The following is a 22,117-nucleotide window of genomic DNA, read 5'->3' as shown; positions in this document are numbered from 1 at the left end:
CAGAAGTATGTGCCATTTTATTCTCTTTGAATAGAAAGCCTTTTTAGAAAAACAGATTAAAATGGTTTGGAGGAGAATCAAGTAATAGTACTGTTCATAGAGGCACAGGGTGGCAGTGGAATTAGGGAGCATGACTTCTTCAAAACACAAGAACTGATGAAAATGACAGATCTGACCTTTCATACTATTATGACTGTGTCAAATTGTACCAAACCATTAACCCTACCATCAAATGAAAGCTCTCACATGGCCTTTCTACAGCACAGGTGGCAGAGCAGTATCTGGCTGGAAAACCCACCCACAGGAATATACAAGCAGCTGTTTGCTTATGCAGACTGCCCAATAATGCTTTCCTGGATTATTCCAGATGCTATGTCCATAGTTTTTACTTAATGAGTGGGATTTGATTCAAATGTTGTTCACTTTCTGATGTCAGAATGCTGTTACTGCACTGTAATGTTTCTATGTGTGTAATTTTCTGTGGTAGAGCTATGAGAAAATCCATTTACTGAACCCTGATTGTGCTGTTCCTGAAATTCAGTTGAATTTCAGTGAACTTCTTGCAGGGTTCAAAAAGAAATCCACAGATTTTTCCCTGGGGACAGAAAACCTCCTCACTCAGTATCTGCCTTACCTTTGCCATTTTCTCAAGATTCCCCCTGCTCACCTCAGAATTTTCCCTGCCTCCACACCCCATCTTCCTTCCCCAGTTTTCTTCCCATAGAGGTTCTTCTATAGGTAAGGATGTCAGCTACTAAAACAGACTTTGAGGAAAATGGAGAGAATGAACAGCAAAGAATGAACTTAAAGGCTGTTACGCCCCTGAGACACCATAATTTCCTGCCAGTTAACTGAAAGCAGTTGTTTAATTTTTCATTGTACCTCTTTGGCTCTGTAGACAAATTCTTCAAATTTATTTGTCAGGATGCTGACGTTTAAGATGCTGAAGTTCTGCTTACCATCGTAAGAGGCCACCACACTCATAGATAGTTCTTGATGCACTATTATTGCCTAAGTGTGAAATCCAGGTATGGCCAGTGGTTCACAATCATTTAACACAGCCCCACCTGGTAATCATTCTGCTATCTGCCTTCTCTTGTATCTTCTGGAAGCATAAAAGACAATGGAAATTCAGACATAAGTGAAGACATTCTCCTGAATCAGAACCAGGTAGAAAAAGGCGATGGGCAGTAAGAGCTGCACCAGGAGAACCAACCCCCCTTACCTGGCCCACCTCACCTGCATGAGAACTGCTGTGGTTTTGACTGCACACCTGCCCACTGGGAAAACAGCCTCTTCTGATGGTATTGTAGCAACCTCTGCTCTGTCATGTCATACAGAAAAATTAAATTCCACTTTTCATTTATGACTACTGGTAAGAGTAGTAGTAATAATGATAGTACATGTATCAGTCTGAGTCTGATCCTGTCATTAATATTCCTGTTCTCAAGGAAAATCCCCAAGCTCTCTCTTGGAGACTTACATGGATGATTTAAGGATCAAAACCTTAAGCTGTGGAATTTCTGATTGGCTGGATTTGCTTTGCATGACTTAATGCTCACTGTGTAACATATTTCCTTTGCCTCATGTGCCTGAAGAGCTTCCACATACTCTGTTGCCAGCACATGGAGCCATTAGAATCCTTTATTTCTGAGAAAGGTCACATATAAAGTGGCTTAAAAAGTCAGATACTTCACCCCAGAACGTCTGCTAATACAGCTTTGAAGATCTTCCCTGGTAAGTGACACAGAACCTACAGACAGCCCATGCAGATACCATGCACTGGGTGGGAAGCACAATTTCAAGCTCTTGTACTGAACACAGCAGTTTTCTCTGCAGTCAAGGGCCAGATCGGAGATGCTGTTGCGAGCTCCTAAGGTCACTTCATTATTATGTTGTAGAAGCATACAGACATCCAGCTGAGATATGCACCACTTTTGTACAAACACATCAGAGGCAAACACCCTGCACCAAACATCTTAAAGTGTAAGTGAGAAAGTCAGGCAGAGTGCACTGAGGATGAAATAACCCGGAGATGACAAAAATGGCCACAGGTCGCAGACTCAGTCTGTAGGAAAGCTTCATGGAGAACCCAGTCTCCTGATGTCAGAATGAGTGACTCTTTCATTGGCCCAGCTGTCTCTTTGAGAATGGTGCAGATGATATGGGTGCTGGCTGGTAGAACAGCTTCTGAAGGAAGGATGCTAATCAAATTTGATGGAACGGAGTGGTAACTGGTTAGTTAAGCAGTCTGCTATGATCAAACAACATAATCCCAAGGTATGAAATAGGCTGTAGGTTTTATTTTAGCACAGTAAGACTGGATTAGTGGAGTAGGACGTGACAGAGTTGGCTTCTAGCATTTGTTTTGAATCTCAGCCTTGGAACAGAAGCATGCATTCCATGTTTCACAACAATCTCTTCAGAGACTTCCACTAATTTTGCACTACAGCGATCCCTAAATGTAGCCTCGACAAACACTTCCTGGGTTGCATCACATTTCTGGAGACATTTTATTCTTTGTTGGCTGGAGGGTCATGACATAATCCTAGGATATTGATCATATTATCATGAATGAATTAGGAGTTTTGCTACTGCTTCTTTGCAACTTGACATGTAGATCTTTTCTGGATACATACTGATACTATTTCAGTTATTTTATGGCCTGCTTCCCCTTTGCTCCCCATCTCTGGATTTGGATGCAAAACAGTTCTAAGACTCACACTGAGCTTCTGGATAAGAGCAACTTCTTGCGGAGACTTATGCACAAGTTCTAGAAGTAAGCCATTGATACAACGTCAAGCAAAGGAATCGTTTCTGCAAAGCAGGCAGTTAAGAAAGAATGGGTATGGAATGCAACTTTTTCTGTTTCCATAATTAAAGGAACCTCAGCTGATGTAAATTGGAGCACCTCACTGAGGCAAAAAGAGATGCATTACTACAATTTCTGTTACTGGAAAGTCCATTCTTGCTGTTTATCTGGGACTCAGATATTTGAAAGAACTAGAAGTCAGATATGAAATGTGTTGCCCTTTTAAATTTTTTTAATAATAATTCATGTATGATTTGTAACTGCAGTCCTCATTAATGCATGCCTTGTGCCACTCCAAGTTACTGATATCCTTAATGTCTTCCAATATTTAAATAATTGTTCTTTGAACTAATGAAGGCCAAAATATTAGTTATAAATTAAGACACAGAAAATGAGCTGCGAATTCAATTGTAAGGAGCACATATTTGCTTTAGGGAAAGACAATACTGAGGGCAATCAGCTAAGTAGAGATTTGTGCTTTTATTATAATAAATGCAATTATAATTTGCAGCTTGGTTGGACTCTTGATCTTTATATCCCAGTAGTTAAATGTATTCATTGCTTGCTGAGTCACTTCAGTGAGTGCAGAACATATTTTAATTATTTTCACACTATAATTACCAGGAGAATCCATTTTAGAAACAACATGCTACTGTGAGTGCTGGGAAAGGTACCCCTCAAATAAACCTAGTCACCTAGCCTAGAAAACTCATTTTATAACGTCTGATATAAAAATGCAGAAGCACTCATTACTTAGTTTATATACGCCTTATATATATGCATGATACTTATTACAAAAACCTTTTTTTTTTTCTGTAAATTTATTGGTTCATTTTGAGCAATCTGCATGCATTTAATGTACTTAATCCAAAGCCAAACATGTTTAACCACACCTTTGTTCTACACAATCACTCCTATGAGCTGCTATGACTACTGGCTGAACGTCAAAATGAAAATGACAATGAAAGGAGACAGTCTGAAAAATCCCATTTTCTTCTGAGTTCTGAATGGAATTTTAATTCTGTGGGACATTTTAAAATAAGGATATCTCATCCATGTGAATAAAAGCATTTGTTTGCCTTCTGTACACAATTACAAATGGTGTATGTAAGTAGATTACTTAAAAATGAAGTGTTTCTACTTTCACAGTAATACAACATACACATTATAATCATGTTAATTAAAACTGCATTTTAAATTTGAGTGCCATAACAAAGTTTAGATGACTTTTAGATCTCTATAGAACTGTTTGACATTAGAGTTCATACGTATAACTTTTAACTACGGAGCTTTTTTGCTTTGAATCCAAGCATGTAACAACCCTGTTAAAGATCCTCTGATGCTCTGATTTATGACTATCATGTGGCTTAAATACCCTTTTTCTTAAAGTAATTTAAGAGTTTCTAAAAATAATTTAAGAATTCTCTTGATTAGGTATATATGGGAGCAAGAGGTTGTATTTAATTATAGGCTATTCCAAAGAACTGAATTTCTAAGTTAGACAGACTTCGACCCTGAGTTAAGAAAGTCTCTCTATGTAGGAAGTACATCTAGGGTGTGTTTATCTTTGGGGAAATCTTTGGGTCTAAAAATAATGTCTTGAGATTTTGAAGGTCTTTTACACTACTGCACAGAGTAAGCACTAATGACATCAACTCCCTGATCTACCACGTTGATACAAAGCAGTTTTTGTAAAACTCACTTTTTTCATTTGGTGTTGTCTCATAAGAAGAGGGCCGTGGATTGGCTAGAAAGCAATCTTTTAGCAGATCCTCAAGTCTAGAATCTTTGAGGTTACTCCTAGACATTTCAATGATCAGCATGCCCACAGTACAAATCTATTTTCACGGCATTTAAGAACATAGGATAATTTTCTCTTAGACTTGAATGCAGCCCTAAAAAGACTACAAATGCCTAAATGGTATTTCAGATAATGTTTCAGTGCGTAGCTACATAAACCCATAACTGCTATTGCTTAAAGATGAAGTTTTAAGCACTAAATAGGAATAGATACTGGGCAATGACCATTTTTGTTCTTTTGGGGGCTTTGAAAGTCTCATGTGGAAGAGCTTTTTTGCAATGTCCTCTATCACTCCTCTAAAGACATCAGATGAGGAAAATTGAGGGGGGAGTCCAGCCAGACGCAGAGTTGTGTGTCAATGAACAGGCTGAGACGTTGGATTGATTGTACTTATTTGGCATTGTGAGGCTCCACCTGAGGTACTGCCTCCAATTAAAGGGAAACATGGACAAACAGGAGTGGATCTAGCAGAGGGTTACCTGCAGCACGTGGCCTGTGAAGGCTTGTGGAAGAGATGAGATTTGTTTAATTGGCAAAAGGAACTCTTAAGGGGTGATAGGCTAGTTGCTTAGAACTAGAGGGATGATCCGTGAAATGGCAGAGCCAATTCCACCAGCCAGGTACTGCCAGATAACAGAAGGAGCTACAGCCACAAACTGTGGCTTGGGATGTTAGTTGTGAGATTATCCATGGAAGATTTCAGAAGCTGGCTAAATGAACTTGTGATAGTCCTGCTTCATGTAGCAGGATAGGGTAAATGATCTCTAGATGTACCTCCAACCAGATTTTCAGTTCCCAGAGTAAGCTCATCTTGTGCTCCTGTGGGAGGTAAGGCTTGCTAGTAGCTCCTTCCTTCGCTGGTCTCCATTCTACCTCCTTGCCAAAGAACCTCATGGTTTCTTTTTGCCGTTTTGCTGTGGTAGCACAAGAGAGAGACCCAGCCCACTTGGCTGCTGGACTTCAGGTGTAGTTATTACCACTTCTCCAGTCATCCTACCTCTTTGTGAAACACATTGGTTCAAGTACCCTTTCAGGTCTGCAAGCAATAAAACACACAGAACAGATGGAGGCAAAAAAAAATAAGATACACAGAAGGAGATACCATCATTGTAACTATTTATTTATTTATTGGCTTTGCATCACTGGGGGGGGGAGGGATTTTGTATGGCTTTTGGAGTCTAAGTCATCATCTCATTCTTAGAACCACTGCAAATAAAATAATAGTTTATATATCAGTGAATATTATCTTAGGTAGCACAAAAAATCCAGGGTCTCTGCAAGTTTTGTTATTAAGCAAAACTACTAGATCATATTAGAAAGAGAGCTTGTGAATATAACTGTGTCTATTTTAGCCAGAAATTGCCACAATTTAAATCAGTTATGGTCAAGCCTAAAACCAAATCCAGACCACATAATAAATCTAAAAGACTTGTTGTAGAGTCTCTTTTTATGGAGATATTCGAGACCCTTCTGGATGCCTACCTGTGATACCTACTGTAGGATACCTGCTTTAGCAGGGGGATTGGACTTGATGATCTCTTGAGGTGCCTTCCAAACCCTGTGATTCTGTGATTTGATCGGACATAAATTGCCGTTATTAGTAAAACTTATTAGTGCTGTGTTAACCAACCAAGTGACTTCTGTGAACTGATGGATGAAATCTTCAGCAACGTTGACTCCTGCTAGGTGACAAGCATTTCACAATTTGTCATATCCTTTCTTTGTCTGAGGAAAAATACATGCTATGCACGTATGCAACAGAAAAGCTCAACCACTGAGCTGTAGAATTTATGAGTAGGTCTCTGTAAGCTTATCTAGAAGACATAGTTTCTCTCTAGCAACATTCTACTGTCAATAACTTGAACTGCAAATGAATTACAATAGTTCAAAGTTATTGTCCGTCCTGAGCTTCAGCTGATTAATGCCATGTTTCATTATCAATCAGAAATCCCAGACTTTTCTGCAAGTCAACCCAGAAGTTCTTTTGACTTGGAGTGTGGATTTATCAAAAAAATGCTTTCTCAGGGGCTAAGATGATTTTTTTGAGCCGTCTGCAAAATGTCTGTTATTCTGTGGCTTTCAGATATTTTTCTGCATGATTAAACTATTGATGCACCTATTATTACTAATGAACTGATAAATATTTCTACCATCATGTCCTGACGTGTCTTCAGGTCTATCTACAAATATTGGATTGCCTAAATTAAGAAAATAATTATATCACTCAGCAGCATATTACTAAGGTTTATCAGTTAGGCAAAGATCATAAATCTTATTGATTACTTTAGTCAGAGGATGTGTAAAATGAATAATAATTAAATAAAAGAATAACAAACTCTTATTCAAAACCATGCTGATGGTGCAAACAAGTTAATATATTATTCATAATTCGTGAAACTGTCTGAGAGAGAACAATTGGTGGGATATTCTTCTTACAATTAACACACAAAAAAAGAGCAACCAGTGGTTAGAGGAAGCCACCTATGTAAGAAGTAGCTTTGCTCAGATTTGCATAATGCAAACATGCAGATCTTGAAGATGTAATATAGATGCATAGCTGTATAAACTACAGCAACTTACACAGATTTTAATAATGTGACTGCTCTGAATTAAGTCTTTCATTATCCACCAGTTTTTCAGATTTTTCTACTGTTACACAGTTTTCCAATTTACTGATTTTTTCCTGTTTTGAAATATAATTATAGATGTCATTTGTTGTGTCAGTCTATTTATCTCTTTGTACCTGTCTGTCTGTCTGGCTGCCTGCCTGTATGGGTCTATTTACTTGCTGTACTTCTCTGCTGCTAAATTAACTCCATCAGCAGTCGATCCCTGTCAAGATGCACTTTTGATGCCTGAGGTCTCTGATGGGGTTGCCTGGCTTATTTAGAGTAAGGAGACTTGCCTGCAATACCTACATTTCTAGTACACTGTGCACAACCACATCCCAGCATCAACACTGTGAAAACTTCTTCGGTGTTCATTTTCGGCTTGCTTTTTGTAACAGCCTTACCAAGCTTCCAGGGCTGGGCTGCTCATCACACATTTCAATACATCTGAAAACTAACAGGAGCTTATAATGCCCTGATTTTTCTCTTCTGCCGTGGAATCAAATTCCTTTTCCTGTATTAAAAAGTCTCTTTTCCTGTATAATCCAATTCTCCTTCATTACTGTGTTTGGCTCTCATATGACTATTCAAAATAATGAAGGAGATGCTTCCTTTCTAAGCTGCTTCTGGAGATTTAAAGGGAAAAAAATCATCATAATACGTAAATCAGCATGGGGGCTATTGCAGTAGATTTGTACTGGTTTAGCACATCATTCTAGCAAAATCAGTATTCCTGATCTTTGCACATCTTATCCACTCAAATGTATGGCCTATATGTCATAGTGAGTGCTATAGTGAATTCCCATCTAGTGCCATTTTTTTAGTTCACTTGCACGAGAAGCGTAGGAGACCTTGTTTCACCATCACGTGGATAAATTGTAGTGATTTGGCCAACAGTTTTGTTGATTGGAGGGCTGCCTGCTGCTGAAATCATTTCACGATTTCAGGGAAGATGACTACAGAAAAATAGAGAGCTTGCATATGGCAAACTGGACAAATGCTGCTTTTGTTTGAAAACCTCTACACTCTGTGCCAGGAAATCATTCTTTCCTTGAAAAATCTGCCCAGGCTGGCAATGGAATAACTCATTGAAATACCTGCTTTCAGGCTTCCCTCGGGACAAGGAGAGACATGTCCAAAAATGTACAGCCAAATTCTCTAAAGATACTTTGTTCTGGACATGCCTGAATTCACATGATGCTTCAAATACTGTTCCTCCCGTGGGCCAGAGAAGTGTTGGAAATTGGAAAAAGAAAACAACTATTCTGTGGTATCAACTCCTCTGTGTCTGGTCCCTCAGAGGTGTAGAGGTTTATTGAAGGACCGCTAATGGCTATGTGAAGGGAAGAAAATTGAATTTGCTTGGTAGAAGGAATAGCAGATAAATGAAAATAAAAATAAAATACATTTTAAAAGGTAAAGCCTGTTAAGGGATGGAATAATTGAAAAAGGACCCAGAATGGTGACTGGATAAATAGACTGAGTTTGAGAAAAAGGGCATCAAGGAGATGGACTGGGAGTAGAAATCAGTGGGTGGGAGGGATGGAGCAGATGGGAAGCTGCGATTCTAACGGCAGAATGCTCAGAAGGAAGTTCAGTGCTGGAAAATCAAAAATAGAAGTCTTCCTGACTGCCAGCTCAAGCTTTCCTCTGAAGAATAAATGGCATTGAAAGACTATGGGTATATTAGAACAGCAGCTCAGGGACAGACTGAGGTCCATGTGATCTAGTATTCTGTTTCCAGTATACTTTTCCTTAATTTTTGCTTTTTTTCCAGGAAATGTCGCTGCATAGAAACGTATCAAGTGAAATTTTATAAGCTTTGTGTTGCAGATTGTTTCTGTTTGATTCCTGAAATGGCCTGAGTTTTATGCTATGGTCCAGTGTTTATTCTCATTATTGCAAGTTTTTATCCCCCTTGACTGTGCTGGTCACCTCTCATGCAGCAGAGATCAGGATACCAGAAAAGCTGAGGCTGCAGAATAACGCTGGTGACTTACACCAAGTGATAATTACAACTTTGCAGTGCACATGAAAATACCTCTGCCATGTTTAACCCTGTTTTTAAGACCTTCCAGCACTAAAAGGTGAAAGTCTTTTCACTGTTACACTTCTTGATGATTCACTTCAAAATACCATGAATACGCTTCAGAAGTGAATAACTTGAATCCTCCATTTCTCTTAAGCAATCACTATAGATATTCTACTTACAAAACAATCACGTTTAGCATTAGGACACTGTTTTCTCATCAGTGAGCTATTTGACTTGAGGACAATATTTTATTAATAAATATTAAACTTTTATTTTTAAAACCACAATGAATATGGGGATCTTTCCTATCTACAATGTATAATATTGAAAGCTGCCTGCCTGGAATCCTAACAGCACCAAAACTATCTAAATGAATAGAAAAGACATTAGCTTAAAAATAGTCATTTGTATTACATTTACCTAATAAACTGAATGAATGCCAGAACCTGGAGACACAAAACTTTATATTTGAGTGATAATAAACATGACTGCTGGGTGACATTAGCTGTGCTTTCTTTTCACATTTGAATGATGTAAGAAGGAAATATATTAAAATTGTTAAATTTGATATTTAATAAATCCTAATAAAATTGATTACAGAACTGAATTTCACTTCAAAAAATGCATTTGAAAAAATGATGGAAACCAGTTCATGTATTCTATTTTAACTTAAAACATTTCCCAGGAACATACAAAGATTTCTTACAGCTCCACTCAGGTAACTGGAGGACAAAAATACTGAAAAATCATTAATTTTAATATACAATCATAGATAAGGTGTTGGTCAATTTTTTGGTGAATCTTTGACCTTTATGTAGTCTGTGTAGTTTTTGAGATGAAAAAAATAATAACCCTAATAATTTTAGACACTTAGACACAGGGAATCTTGCCAAGAGAAATCACATCAGTCATTGTCAGAGTGGAAACCAGAGGATATAATAAAACCAAAGCAAAAATGGTCACTGATGTTTTCCAAAACTTTAGAAAGGATCAAAAATAATACCAAGTTCAGAAGTTACAGTGGCATTGTCACCCAGTGGCTAGTGAATATATTTAAATGTAAGAAAACTCAAATACTAAAAAATATCTTAGCATATCTTAAAGTAAAACATACCCTGGCTGAACCTAAATTCTCAGTTTGTAGTCATTCTACACTAACAGGTATAAAATAACCACATTTACCTGAGATATTCTGTAAGGATTATAAGAAGCACCTTAACAGCTCAGAAAGCTAATTTATCTTTAGACAGAAAGTTGCTTTGTTTTCTGACCTGATAGTTTTCTGAAAATTCAGTAACAAGAGAGCATTGTTACACATTTCTATACATTATGGAACATAATTTCACAACACAATGCTGAAATAATTATATAAAGTTATGCCAATAGTAATGAAGAGAAAGTCAAATCATAGAAAGAGTAAGGGATAAATCGAATAGGGGAGATGGATGTCTATATTGGCATTTAAGAAAAAAACAGGCTTAAATCTCTACAAAATTAGAGGATTTAACCTGAAAGTCTCTAATTTCCACCCAAAGAGAATCAAATTTTGTTTTCAGCTCCTGCAACTGTTCCTACTTTTAGTCCAGTGGCTGTAGTGTGCAACATCCAACCAGCCAGGACTTCCCAGGTACTCAGTGGGACTCATCTTCCACCTACTTGCCTTCGTGTCCTTTCTCCAGCATCAAGCTGTTCCCATGGGTAAGAGGACACAGCTCAGCTCTGGCATTCTCTGGGAGCCACACTAGGACCAGTGCCACAACTGGAGGCCAACCACCAACTGTAGGGCCGAAGAGTATGCACTCATTGCCACCTTTCTTTCTTCCTGCCGTGATGGTGAGGACCCCAGTGATTGGTTTTGTGTACTAGAATGAGTTCATAAATTATGCACTATTCATGAACAACTTGGATTAGACAACTACGCCTTCGAAAAATGTTTCTAAATGTGTCAATCAGTGACTAATGTTTCAGTGGATGCTCTTCATCAGTTTAACTGTACATCCTTTAAGCTTGAATTCACTTCATTTGTTAAATTATGTATTATCAGAAAATGAAAACATAGTAAGTGGAGGAAAATGAAATAATTGCAGAGCAGCTTTGTATGCTGGCTGCTGCTCAGACACATTATGTCTTGAATATTTTGCTCCCAGGAACCATCATTTCTGCACGACACCTTTCTTCTGTTTGAGGATGCAGGTCTCAAAAAATTTTAGTTTCTTAGTTTTTGATAGTGGTGAGCCACTATAGTAGTGCATACAGTAATTACTTAATTACTAGAGTAATGTCTAGAGTAACAAACACTGCCTTTTTGACAGGCATGGGTGCACCTTTCAGGATTGAGAGGTAGAGCTGCAGTCTGCGGCAGCACACTGACCCACTTCCAAGCAAGATCAACAGTATCTTTAAAAAAAATAAAATCCAGCAGTGGATCAGAGTGCTTCCACAGAAATCACTGACTGTGTACCCTACGAAAAATAGTGAATATTGGTCATTCCTCTGAATTATCTGCCACAATCCTGCATTCCTGTAGGCTCAGCCCTGAATTCCACTGAAACCAAGGAGACAAGACTTGTAGATTTGTTTCATCTACCATCCATTTAATGGGTACTGCTGAGGAAGGTTCTTCACAAGCATCCTGATGACAGCAGTAGTTTTCACTTATAAAAGAAAGCTGTCTGGACAATTAACACCAGATCTTTGAAGGCAGGGCAAGTGATCACTGCTGGTTTGTGACACAATATTCACTTGGCCTCAAAGAATCGTGCAGAACTACTGGTAGTGCCAGGATAAAAAAAAAAATGGATGCCTGGTATTGCAGGTTTAAAGACAAATGTAGTCAATACATGTAGAGCCTTTGGGAAACATGTTCAATTAGAAAAAAGTCTTGTTGGAGGATTCCATTTCCAGCTGAGTTGTTGCCCACTGGTCAGACCGCAGGATTATCGCCCTGTGACCAACATGCCGTTTAACATTCAATTCTCTTTCAGAGAGTTCATTTTCCAACAATCTCAATTATTTGCAGTGGCATCATGTTAGGATGCCTTGTTTAAGGCACAGGGCTTAAATAAGCCTAGGGCTTTTTTTTTTTTTTTTTTTTTTTTTTTTAGTAACACTGAATATCTTTTTTTCCTTTTGGCTTTGTGCTTCTAAGGCAGTTGAATTAGACTTACATGAAAATGCTCCATGTGTTAAGTACTGCCCAGACCTACCTGACGTGAGAACTGATCTCTGCTCTTCAGCCTACATGGTAATGCTTATTTCTCACAGGAGGCTTTTAGGAGAATTAATCTCTTAATTTTTGCAGTCTTTGAAGACTAAAATGTCACCTAAGTGTATTGCTGAATATGACCATCCAATCTCTCTGCTATAATCAGTCTTTTAATTAGTGGTATTAATTTGAAAATGGAGAATTCCTTTCTGAAAAAAATGAATATAAATGTCACCTGGGAAAAACCTAACCATGCCATTAGATTACATGCATAATTATGGTAAGAAAAAATGTGTGCAAAGTGCAATCTAGAGAAATGTGCTATTGTAGTGCAAATACCAAAGAAATGAAAAAAGATTCCAGGCTAAATTAATTAATTAAGAGAAAACCAAAGAAATATCAATGTGAATAGATTATAAGAATACATTATTGAACAGAGAAGTGCTCAGCTACATAGAGCTTGTATTAGGACAAGAGAAGATGGATGCAGAGGCAAGAGAATACTTTGGAAGTGTTCAAGCTGCTGATTTTTATTTTCTCTGAACACTGTGGGATATCTTCTATAAGGTGATGGAATAGATGATGCTCTCTTCTCCTGTTTCAACATTTCACAGGGTAAATAAAGAACTGCTATGAAGCAACATAAGCTCTTACCCACATGGACTGCTAGTGAAATTATCCCAAATTTTCAATAGAAGAAAGAGTAATCTACTTTTTTAAGCACAGGAAAAAAATGTAAATAAGTGTTAACCTTGAGTTCTCACGTGAACGGTACTGGCCAGCAAATTTATATTAGCATAGTGATGACCAGAAGAATGACCAACAGATTAATTGAAATGTTTCTTCTGCGAGACCCAGATAAAATTTGGAATGATGATGTCTTAGTCAAATCACATTTCAGTCAACATTATAACACAACAAACTGTCTTTTCAGATTCTCATCTACATTAATTCTTATTTTGAAGTAATTTTATATTAGTCTATTCAAATATGTAAATTTCTAACAATTAGTATACTGACAACTTGTGTCCACTTATTTACAAAAGGGGAAGAAAACAGTTTAAAACCCTCACTGAAAGCCTGCACAATATGGAAGGAAGCATTTTTAGTCTGAATGTGGCCTGGCACTTGGCCATGTGCTGTTAAACTTGAAGCTTGTCATTGCTGTTGATGTCCAGACGACTACTCATGTGCAACTGTTAGAGCAATTGTTTAAGAGTACTGGCAGGTCAGAGCAAAATGCTTAGCTCTTCGTGGTAGAAAGCCTACTTATTAAAATAATTGAACCATTTAAAATCAACAACCATACACATAACTTTGTATGTATGTTTACATACCAGATAAAACAATAATGCAGTACTCCATTAATAGACAAGCTGAGCAGCAACAGTGCATCCATCAAGCTGAGTGTTTAGATCTGAGCTTGTAGCTAAAACACAAAGGATAGAAGAACAATGCTCTGAAGCGCTTTTACAATGGTTTAATCAGTCTTACTGAGAGGCAACGTGGGGCTGCCTAAATATTTATGTTGCCATAAATTCCACCCATTTGTCACCTCACAGACTTCCTGACTGTCTCAAAATAGTCCAAATTAAAACACTCCTTTAACACATTATTCACGCATATCCCGTGTATTTCTGTTAGACCAATTGCTATAAAAAAAAGTGAAGACCATAAGCAGCGCCTTGACTTTCTGTATGGTAATTGCCTGAACATGTTCTCAGAACAAGTATTCTTTAAATGAAACACAGCAAGAAAACAGCGGAATAATGATTTCAGATGCATTTTCTTTTTGTTCGAGCAGCATCACTGCCTGTTCCACCCTCACACTGCCATGTTCATGCTCTAAGATGGATTATACAACCACGTACACGGCCTACCAGGTCTGCAGTGACCCCACCCAAAAAAATCAGCAGATTTAACGTTCTAAAATGCGCCTCTTGTGTGCTATATCCATATAACCCAAGTTTTATTTGGAAGAAGAAGCCAAGAGAAGAGCGCCATTTAAAAGTCGCCACATCTTCTGCAGTCACATTATATGCATTTTTTTTTAAATAAGACACACACATATGCACATGCATGCATGTGCCTGGTGGGCATCATTCCTACATTATGCAAACTGATCAGAAAGAACTTCATGAGCACTCAGGGTACAACAAGCTCCAGAATTTCTTCTAGTTGTTGAAAATCCCATGTAAGTCAAAGGAGTTATCTTTGAAAAGGTTTAATTTAACAGTCTTAAAACAAAATTCCAAACACTTCATAATGATCTTTATGGCAGAAGATAAACACAGATTATCAAGGTAGGTATTTAGCACCTGCCAAAGCTGAGTAACTTGAAGAGTTCTGTTCAACACCACTGGGGCTGTTCACATGCTCAAACCCAGACACCTGCTTAAGTGTCTTGCTGGAGCAGGGCCAGAAGCATAATGGTGGGCCGACTTAAGTTGATTAGAAATGTTCCATTGGCTCTGATGACAGCAGGGCCTCATCTTTATTGCCACTTTGCAAAATACAGTGCTTAATAGGGAAAAAATAATCAGGCACTGTGTAGGTCTCTTAGTGGTCTGTTGGGTAAAGCTTGGATACAGAACAAATGCAGCTTATTTAGCAGAAAATGGAAGCACATCTGACTGAGAAAACATCTACTCTTCCATGAGACAATAAAATTTCTTCTGTTGAATAAATCCTCAAAATGGAGATGAAAGGGTTTATTGTTGTATGTTGTCTACATTCAAAATCTCCCTGAAAATAACTACAGTAAAGAAGAATGAAGTTTAAAGAAATGGCAAAAAGATGCTTTTGCCTTTGTGAGTTTTAAAGAAGGAAAATGTTTTTCTTAACATTCACTTCATTTTTAATTGAACACTGTATTTAGTACTTTCAGAAACCTGAGCTAGGTAGTTATATTGGTTTTAATTGCTTTTCTATGCTGCTTGTTTGCCAGGTATTAGTAGGCAAAGAGGAATGATACGCCAGCCAGTCTCTGGGCAAATCTAATGATTTCCGCCATGTCTCTTGCTGCAGAAACCTCGATATTTGTGCTCTGAGAGATCATTAATCAAAGGCTGACGAGCCCTTTCTTTCCCACTGACAGCACTCCTAGCAGGGCCTTCTGCAGCGATACGTCTCTGGCAGACGACAAATTATCAATACCGATTACGAGATTGCTGCAGCGGGGAGGGGAGGGCGTGCTCGCACTGCAGGGCTGGCCACAATCCACAGCCCTCCCTCCCCCCCCTCCCCCCCCCGCTATTCGGGCATCCAGCTGTCTCCCGCCCTGTCCCCAGGGGTTTCATGGCCAGGCTAAAACGCCTCCCATCCGCACCGATTATTCCTCGGGAGCGGAACGTCAGCGTTCAAAGAAATAAACGCAGAATGCATCACGTACAGTGCCAGGAGGGCTCCGTGCAACTTCGTGCACCGTGACTGAGAGTGGATGACAGTGCACGGAGTGGGAATCTGAACGGAATTTGTTTCTCGGGAAAGGATGGTGTTGAAGCTCTCCATCATCGTTTCATGTCATGTGTGTGTGCACGACTTTAATAGTGAACGTCTGTGAAAACTTCACTGCGTCAAACAGGTCCTGTCTTATTGCACAGATGCACCCCACCCCCCACCCAAAGAAAAAAAGAAAAAAAAAAAAAGGGTGGAGGGAAATAGGAAAACGCACGAAGTGTTGAAGTTCGGATGCTTCCAGCAGCCGTTTCTCCCACACCCTTCGCTACCGTATCTCCCACACCCTCACTGCGCCTCTCCGCTCCCCACCCACTCTCCAGCCGCCCTCAGACAAAGGGGGCAGGGGCCGGGCTGCAGCCCCCCTCCCCCCCCAACCCCCATTCCCGCCGCCGTCCCCGGGGTGCCCGGACGAGCTCCCGGCGGTCAGAGCAAGGCTGGAGCAGGGGGTCCCCGCACCCCCAATGCGGGGAGAGGGGCTGCGAGGCGGCAGGGCGCGGCTCCGTCAGAGGCGGGGGGGCAGGGTGGGGCTGCTGGGCTTGCAGCTTCCAAACGCGAGCTAACAGCAGAGTCCCCAGGGAGAGGAAAAGCAGGGTGGGACCCGCTAGAAAACAGCCATCGACGGTGCAGTGACCTACATCCCCTCCCCCGTTCTCCCCCTCCAACCCCCTCCCCCCCCACGGCAGACTGCAGGTGCGGACTCCTTGCCCTCGCCCCCCCGCAGCCCCCGACGCTGGGCTGGGCGCGGCCGGCCCGCAGTGCGCTCCGCAGCAGCCGCTCCCCGCACAGCACCGCACCCCGCCTGCTTCGCTCCGCGGTGCCATCCCCGGATCCCCCCTCTGCCCCTCGCCACGCGGCGTGGTTCAGAAATAAAGGGCAGCGCTACGTCCGCCGGCGGGGCTGCGGGGCGGTGGGGGCATCTTTGCGGGGGGAGAACTTTTCCATTCGTTTTCTCTCTCTCTTTTTTTTTTTTTTTTAATATAGCTCTACGTTAATACATATATTAACATTACGTACATATTCGGTGCCATAAGATACGCTAATCTTTGAAGTAATAAAAACCGTTTTGAGAATAAGGCTGTGTTCACACTACCAACCTCGCCATCAGAAAATATTTAATCTGATCTCAGGACGTTAAAAGAACCCCGCGGTCCCACCCTCCTCCTCCCCCTCCCTCATCTCTTCTTTTTATTCCTTTTTTTTCCTTTCTTTTTTCTTCATTTTTTTTTTTTTTTAATCCATCAAATAAAAAATAGGCTTAGCGTTTTCTTGATTTTTCTAAACTTTGGGGCCACTGAGAAGAGCCCGCAGAGCATGGAGTGGTGCTAGGAAATAGTGGAGGTGGCATTGGAAGGAAAAGAGATGTATTTTCTTACCCATTGCTGTTTTAGCCATGGTGGGATGTGCAGGCGCTCAGAGGTGCTGAAGGCAAAGGGGTCCAGCCACAGCAGTGCAGAGAGGGAGAGAAGACTGAATAAGGCACTGAGTCAGCAGAGTGGGGCCGTGCAAGAGAAGGAGCAAGAGGCAGGAGCCCATGAATAATTATCACTCCTCTACCCAAGCAGATTGGCTCTAGAGGTCCCCTGACATGACTCCTGCAGAGCCAGAATCTCTGGGCATTAAATATTGATCCACCAATGGTGCTGGAGTACAAAGTGCCAGAATGCAGTTTGAAATGGAAATCAGTCCTTGAACGCCTCCCCCCCCCTCGGTCTGGCTTCAGTAGTACATTCCATGTCAAATGTTTTATGTCTTACATGGAAAAAGCCTATTGGCGTTGAAGGCTCTGCTGTTGCTACCTGTAAAACATGCAGAAATGCATTTTAACACACTTTATTCCAAAGCTGTGACAATAAATAAATAAATAAATAGAGAGGACAAATTGAAAGGATTTTCTAAACCATTTCAATAGGAGAACTGCCTAGGTCACTTTCCCTTCTGCATCCTGTTTCCTACTAGTACATGCAGATCCTATATACTTTTATGCTGCATATTTTTTTTTAGAAACCCAAGAGCTAACCCTGGGCCACTTGCTTTGTGCCATAGCATGGGGAACGACATATAGAGCTGCTTGTGCTCAGGAAGGGCTCTGGAAAGCCCAAAACAGGATGAATGTGAAAAGGAGTTCCAGTAACCACTGCGCACAGTAAGGATAGCCATTGGGAAGCTGTGAGGCTGAGTTTCTTGATGAAGAGTGCCGAACGTGACCCAACAGGATTGTTATATGAAAAGAGATGGATGCATCATAAGAATTCTTGCCATTCATTTTAAGGATTCTCATAAGGATGTGGCTGACAACTAAACACACGTGGGTGGTTACCTGACTATTTTGCTAGAAATGTGGCAATGGCTGCACACCTCCTAAGGCTGGAAACAACTGACATCTCTCTAGAGGAGGCAGCATCTGAGCCTGTGCTACAAAGGGGACAACACATGGCCATCTCATCCTTATGTTATCCAGCTGAGCTCACTTGCCTCTGCTGGGGCCGAAGGTAGCAGACCCCCATGCTGCTTGCAGAGAAGCAGCCATTGGGCAATTTTTCAGAATTTGGAGTATGCAGCTTGGTGGGGTTGTTTCATTAATGAGCTTCCTCCAGACCAGTCAAAGCGTGTCAGAGTAGAGTGGGGCCCGGAGCTCAGTCAAAGGCCAGCTCTCTCTTTTGAGTTACTACTGATCATTTCTGAATTGCGGGTACCGAGTTTTTCCTTGAAGTGCGAGCAGCAAGATCTGGAAGTGAGCTGCGGGGGGACGACGAGCAGACGGCCCAGAGCAGCACAGCGGGCACAGCGGGACGCCGTGACTCACCGGCGTGGGAGCCGCAGCGCGGAGGTTGCCGCGGCGGCTCCTGCTGGGGCGGCCTCAGCCCGTCGGCTGGCGGGGATACGGGAGCCGGCGCTGTCCGCGGTGCTGAAGGCGGCGGCGCTGCGGCCGGGGCGCACGGGAGGGTGGGGCCGGGCGGACTGCGGGCAGGGGCAGGGCGGAGCGGGCGGCGCGCATCCCCCCGCACTCCTCCCGCCGCCCCCTCCCCCCGCGGGCCCTGCGCCAGCGCAGCGCGGCAGCCGCAACGCGGAGAGGGTGAGGGGCCGCGCTGCCGGCCCCGCCCGGCTCCTGCCTTCCCGGCACCGAGGGCTCAGCTGCCGGGAGGGGACGTGGGGGGACCCCCGTACGGCCCTGCCGTAACGCTCCTTGTCGAGCTCGGCTTCCCATCCCCCGCCGCGGCACGCCCAGCAGGCAGCCAAGCCGCCTTGTCGTCTGCTCTCTTTTTTTTAAGTTTATTATTTCATTCTGATGTTTCTCTTTTCCTAACCCAGCCTGCCCCCAGCCACCTCCGCAGTGACAGCAGAGTCGCCCCGCTCCCTGCCCGGCACCGCCCTTCTCTCTCGCATCACTCTCCGCAGCTCCTTCTGGCTGCAGAGGCCCAAAGAGGCTCACACCGGCTCTCCTCCTGCAAAAAGAGGCTCCTGCCGAGGCAGTGGTGCAAGAAATTGGTTGGCAATCACTGTCGTGTCAATCATTGGCACGTACAGGAGCAGTTATTAGACACACCATATATTGTGTCTGATCTGCCACCACTTTTTAATGTTGTGTTTCACATATATCTGAGAGGATAACAGAATTAAGCTATAGCATGTTCTAGCAAGGCTACAACTTGTGTTCTTTCATGGTCTGGGCTTTTTCTTAGTCGACATTAAAATGCATCTGCAGCTTAGCCTACCTCCAGGCTGTGGGTGTGCAGGCTGTAAGGATGCACTTCAGGGCAAAGCTTCTAAACAGCAGTGGGCTTTGGGTTTTCACTGGACACTTCACCTGTGGCCTTGGCCAGATAGCTGAAAAGTCCATTGTTATACATTTCTTCTTTTCTTTCCAATCGTTTTTTAGAAAGAACCTTAATTCCTACCCACTTGGAGACAAGAAAAGGAGGGAGGGAGGTGATACTGGAAAGAGGAATGTTTATGCAGCACTTTGAAGACTGTTGTTGCTAGGTAAACGAACTCCTTTGGCATGGAAAATGCTGTTTGCTCTGGCACCTACAAACAGCAGAGGTGGGAGTAGGTTATGCATCTCCTATTAGCCTGTGCTTTTTGTTTCTGCTGCATAGGCTGAACTTAAATAACTTGAGAAATTAAGCTCTTACTGACTTCTGTACACTTAATATTTGTCACTAGGAAATACAATCAACCCTATTTAAAGCAGCTGGTTTCTTGCTGTGGTCACTCCTACTTCTTCTTTAGGCCTCCCAAAGCAATTTCTCTTTGTGTTCATGCAATTTCTGAAGATTAATAAGTAATTAGCTCCCGATTCACTTATTTCATCTTCATTACTTACACCCCTTCACCCAAAGCTATGGTGAAAGATGTTTTTCAGGTTGTGCAATGAAGTCTTTAAAAGTCAGAGAAGAATGGTGCCTGTACAACCTTAATTATTCCCTTATACATATATATTATGATACAGTTTCAAATTATGTACTCATGCTGTTTTTCCACTAGATTCTCCCTGCATCCATAGCAGAATGGATGGGGCTCCCTCGGTGAGGACTATTTGCTATTTTATTTTTATTTTGTTCTCATAAAACAGAATCATGACACGGTCCTCTGTACCATTGAAAGCATGGGGACAATAAAGATTTTCTTAAGGGAACATTTGACAGAATAATTTTCTAACATGGGTGAAAAAATCTTTTGTCCAGACTTATTCTTCACAGCAGGTTAAGTATGGATTAGAATAAATTAGCCTAGTGTGTATTTCAGTACCCTACATATTTCAATGTGGAATTTAGAGAGAGGCTACAAATATATGAATATACAATTTTGTAATTTGGATTTTTAATTTTTTTAATTTCTGCATAATTCTACAAATATTCTAACAAGCAAAGAAAAAGATGATCTGTGTACTGATGAATGCATTAAGAGAAACAAAGTGCAGTGATATATATGTGTAACCGAGTCATATATAAATCATGATCACCATTTTCTTCATGTATTACACTTTTCTAATCCTTTCGTTTTCCAAAGCAACATATGAGTTATGAAGCAACAACATACTCTTACATTTCTACTAGCATTTAGCATAGCCTTTCTGAAAATCATCTTGTTACAGCTTGATAGTGGTTCAATAAGCCAGCTGCAAACAGTGTCACTATTAGTGATTTCAATTGCTGAACATAGCACACATTGGACTACTGCAGCTTTAGTGTTAGCCTGGTTTCATGCAGGCTTTTATATTTGCATGACTGCACATGGTGTTACATCAGCAACATTCAGAATCACGGTAGGGAACCTGAATAATGGCATTATGGTATTTGTGGATGTTTTTTCCAAGAAATCTCTGAGCAATGTTGTAAGCTTAACATGGGGATTGTACATAATTAGACCTCCATCAGTACCCTTGTCCAGGAGATGTGGGCTAGAGCTGTGCAAGGCTGCATTACTGGAGTGACTTAGTTGCACCTAGAATCCATTCCCTGCTGCAAATATACAAACAACCCTTGGTCTTGTGGGGGAAGAGTCGTAGAAGCAGCCAATTTTGTGGCTCTGAATGAGGTCAGCATATTCTTGAGCACAGGGGACTGTTGTGCTGAATCAGTCCAAAGGGCCATCTAGGCATATAGCCAGTACCCTCTCAATTGTATACCCACCCCTTTCAAGTCCCCATCAGATAATGGGATCTTCTTGTCAATAACATTCTAGCCACAGACAAACTGGTCATCAACAGCTCCTGAAGGATGCAACCTGAAGGGGAATCCTACGCCTGTGAACATCTTTCACTTTTCTTATCCTGACACATCTCCAAGTAGACCACCGCTGGACTGCCTCTAGAAGTGCTTGCCATTTTTACAAGTGAAAATGCCTTGTGAGCATTTTCAGAATGCTCACAAAAATGCTGTTAGAGGTACACAGTTTGATGTACCCCTCTAACTTCCTATTTTTCACTTTTGTAATCCTTTAACTCTTCCCTGCCTACATGTTTCTAGATCTGTTTTCCCATGCATTTCTTTTTCTTAATTTATTTCTTCTTTCATTTCCTGTTTACAGATAAAGAGCTGACATCTCTCTCTAAAATGGAAGCCTTATAGGAAAAGCAGTCATAGACACAGGTCTAGGAGGATTAACAGAGAGCAAGTGTGTATGATAAATGCGTGCCAGCAGCCCAAACATATCCTTGACTGCATCAAGAGAAGCGTGGCCAGCAGGTCAAAGAAAG

General features: G+C 41.3%; 1 protein-coding gene across 1 annotated transcript in view; it reads right to left on the bottom strand.

The window, feature by feature from the left end:
- The window catches only part of STMN2 (stathmin 2), a 34,257-nt gene extending 16,742 nt beyond the window's left edge, over window positions 1-17,515 (bottom strand). Inside the window, exon 1 of the mRNA XM_042869569.1 lies at window positions 17,292-17,515. Within this exon, the coding sequence (XP_042725503.1) occupies window positions 17,292-17,310 (19 nt within the window). The 5' untranslated portion in view covers window positions 17,311-17,515. The remainder of the gene's footprint in view (window positions 1-17,291) is intronic.
- Between the last annotated feature and the right edge of the window lie 4,602 nt (window positions 17,516-22,117).

Source organism: Lagopus leucura, unplaced genomic scaffold (genome assembly GCF_019238085.1).
Source record: "Lagopus leucura isolate 7727_CA_CO unplaced genomic scaffold, USGS_WTPT01 Super-Scaffold_100002, whole genome shotgun sequence".
Taxonomy (NCBI): Eukaryota; Metazoa; Chordata; class Aves; order Galliformes; family Phasianidae; genus Lagopus; species Lagopus leucura.
Note: the sequence above shows the minus strand (reverse complement) of the source record. Positions and strands in the feature narration are given on the sequence as shown.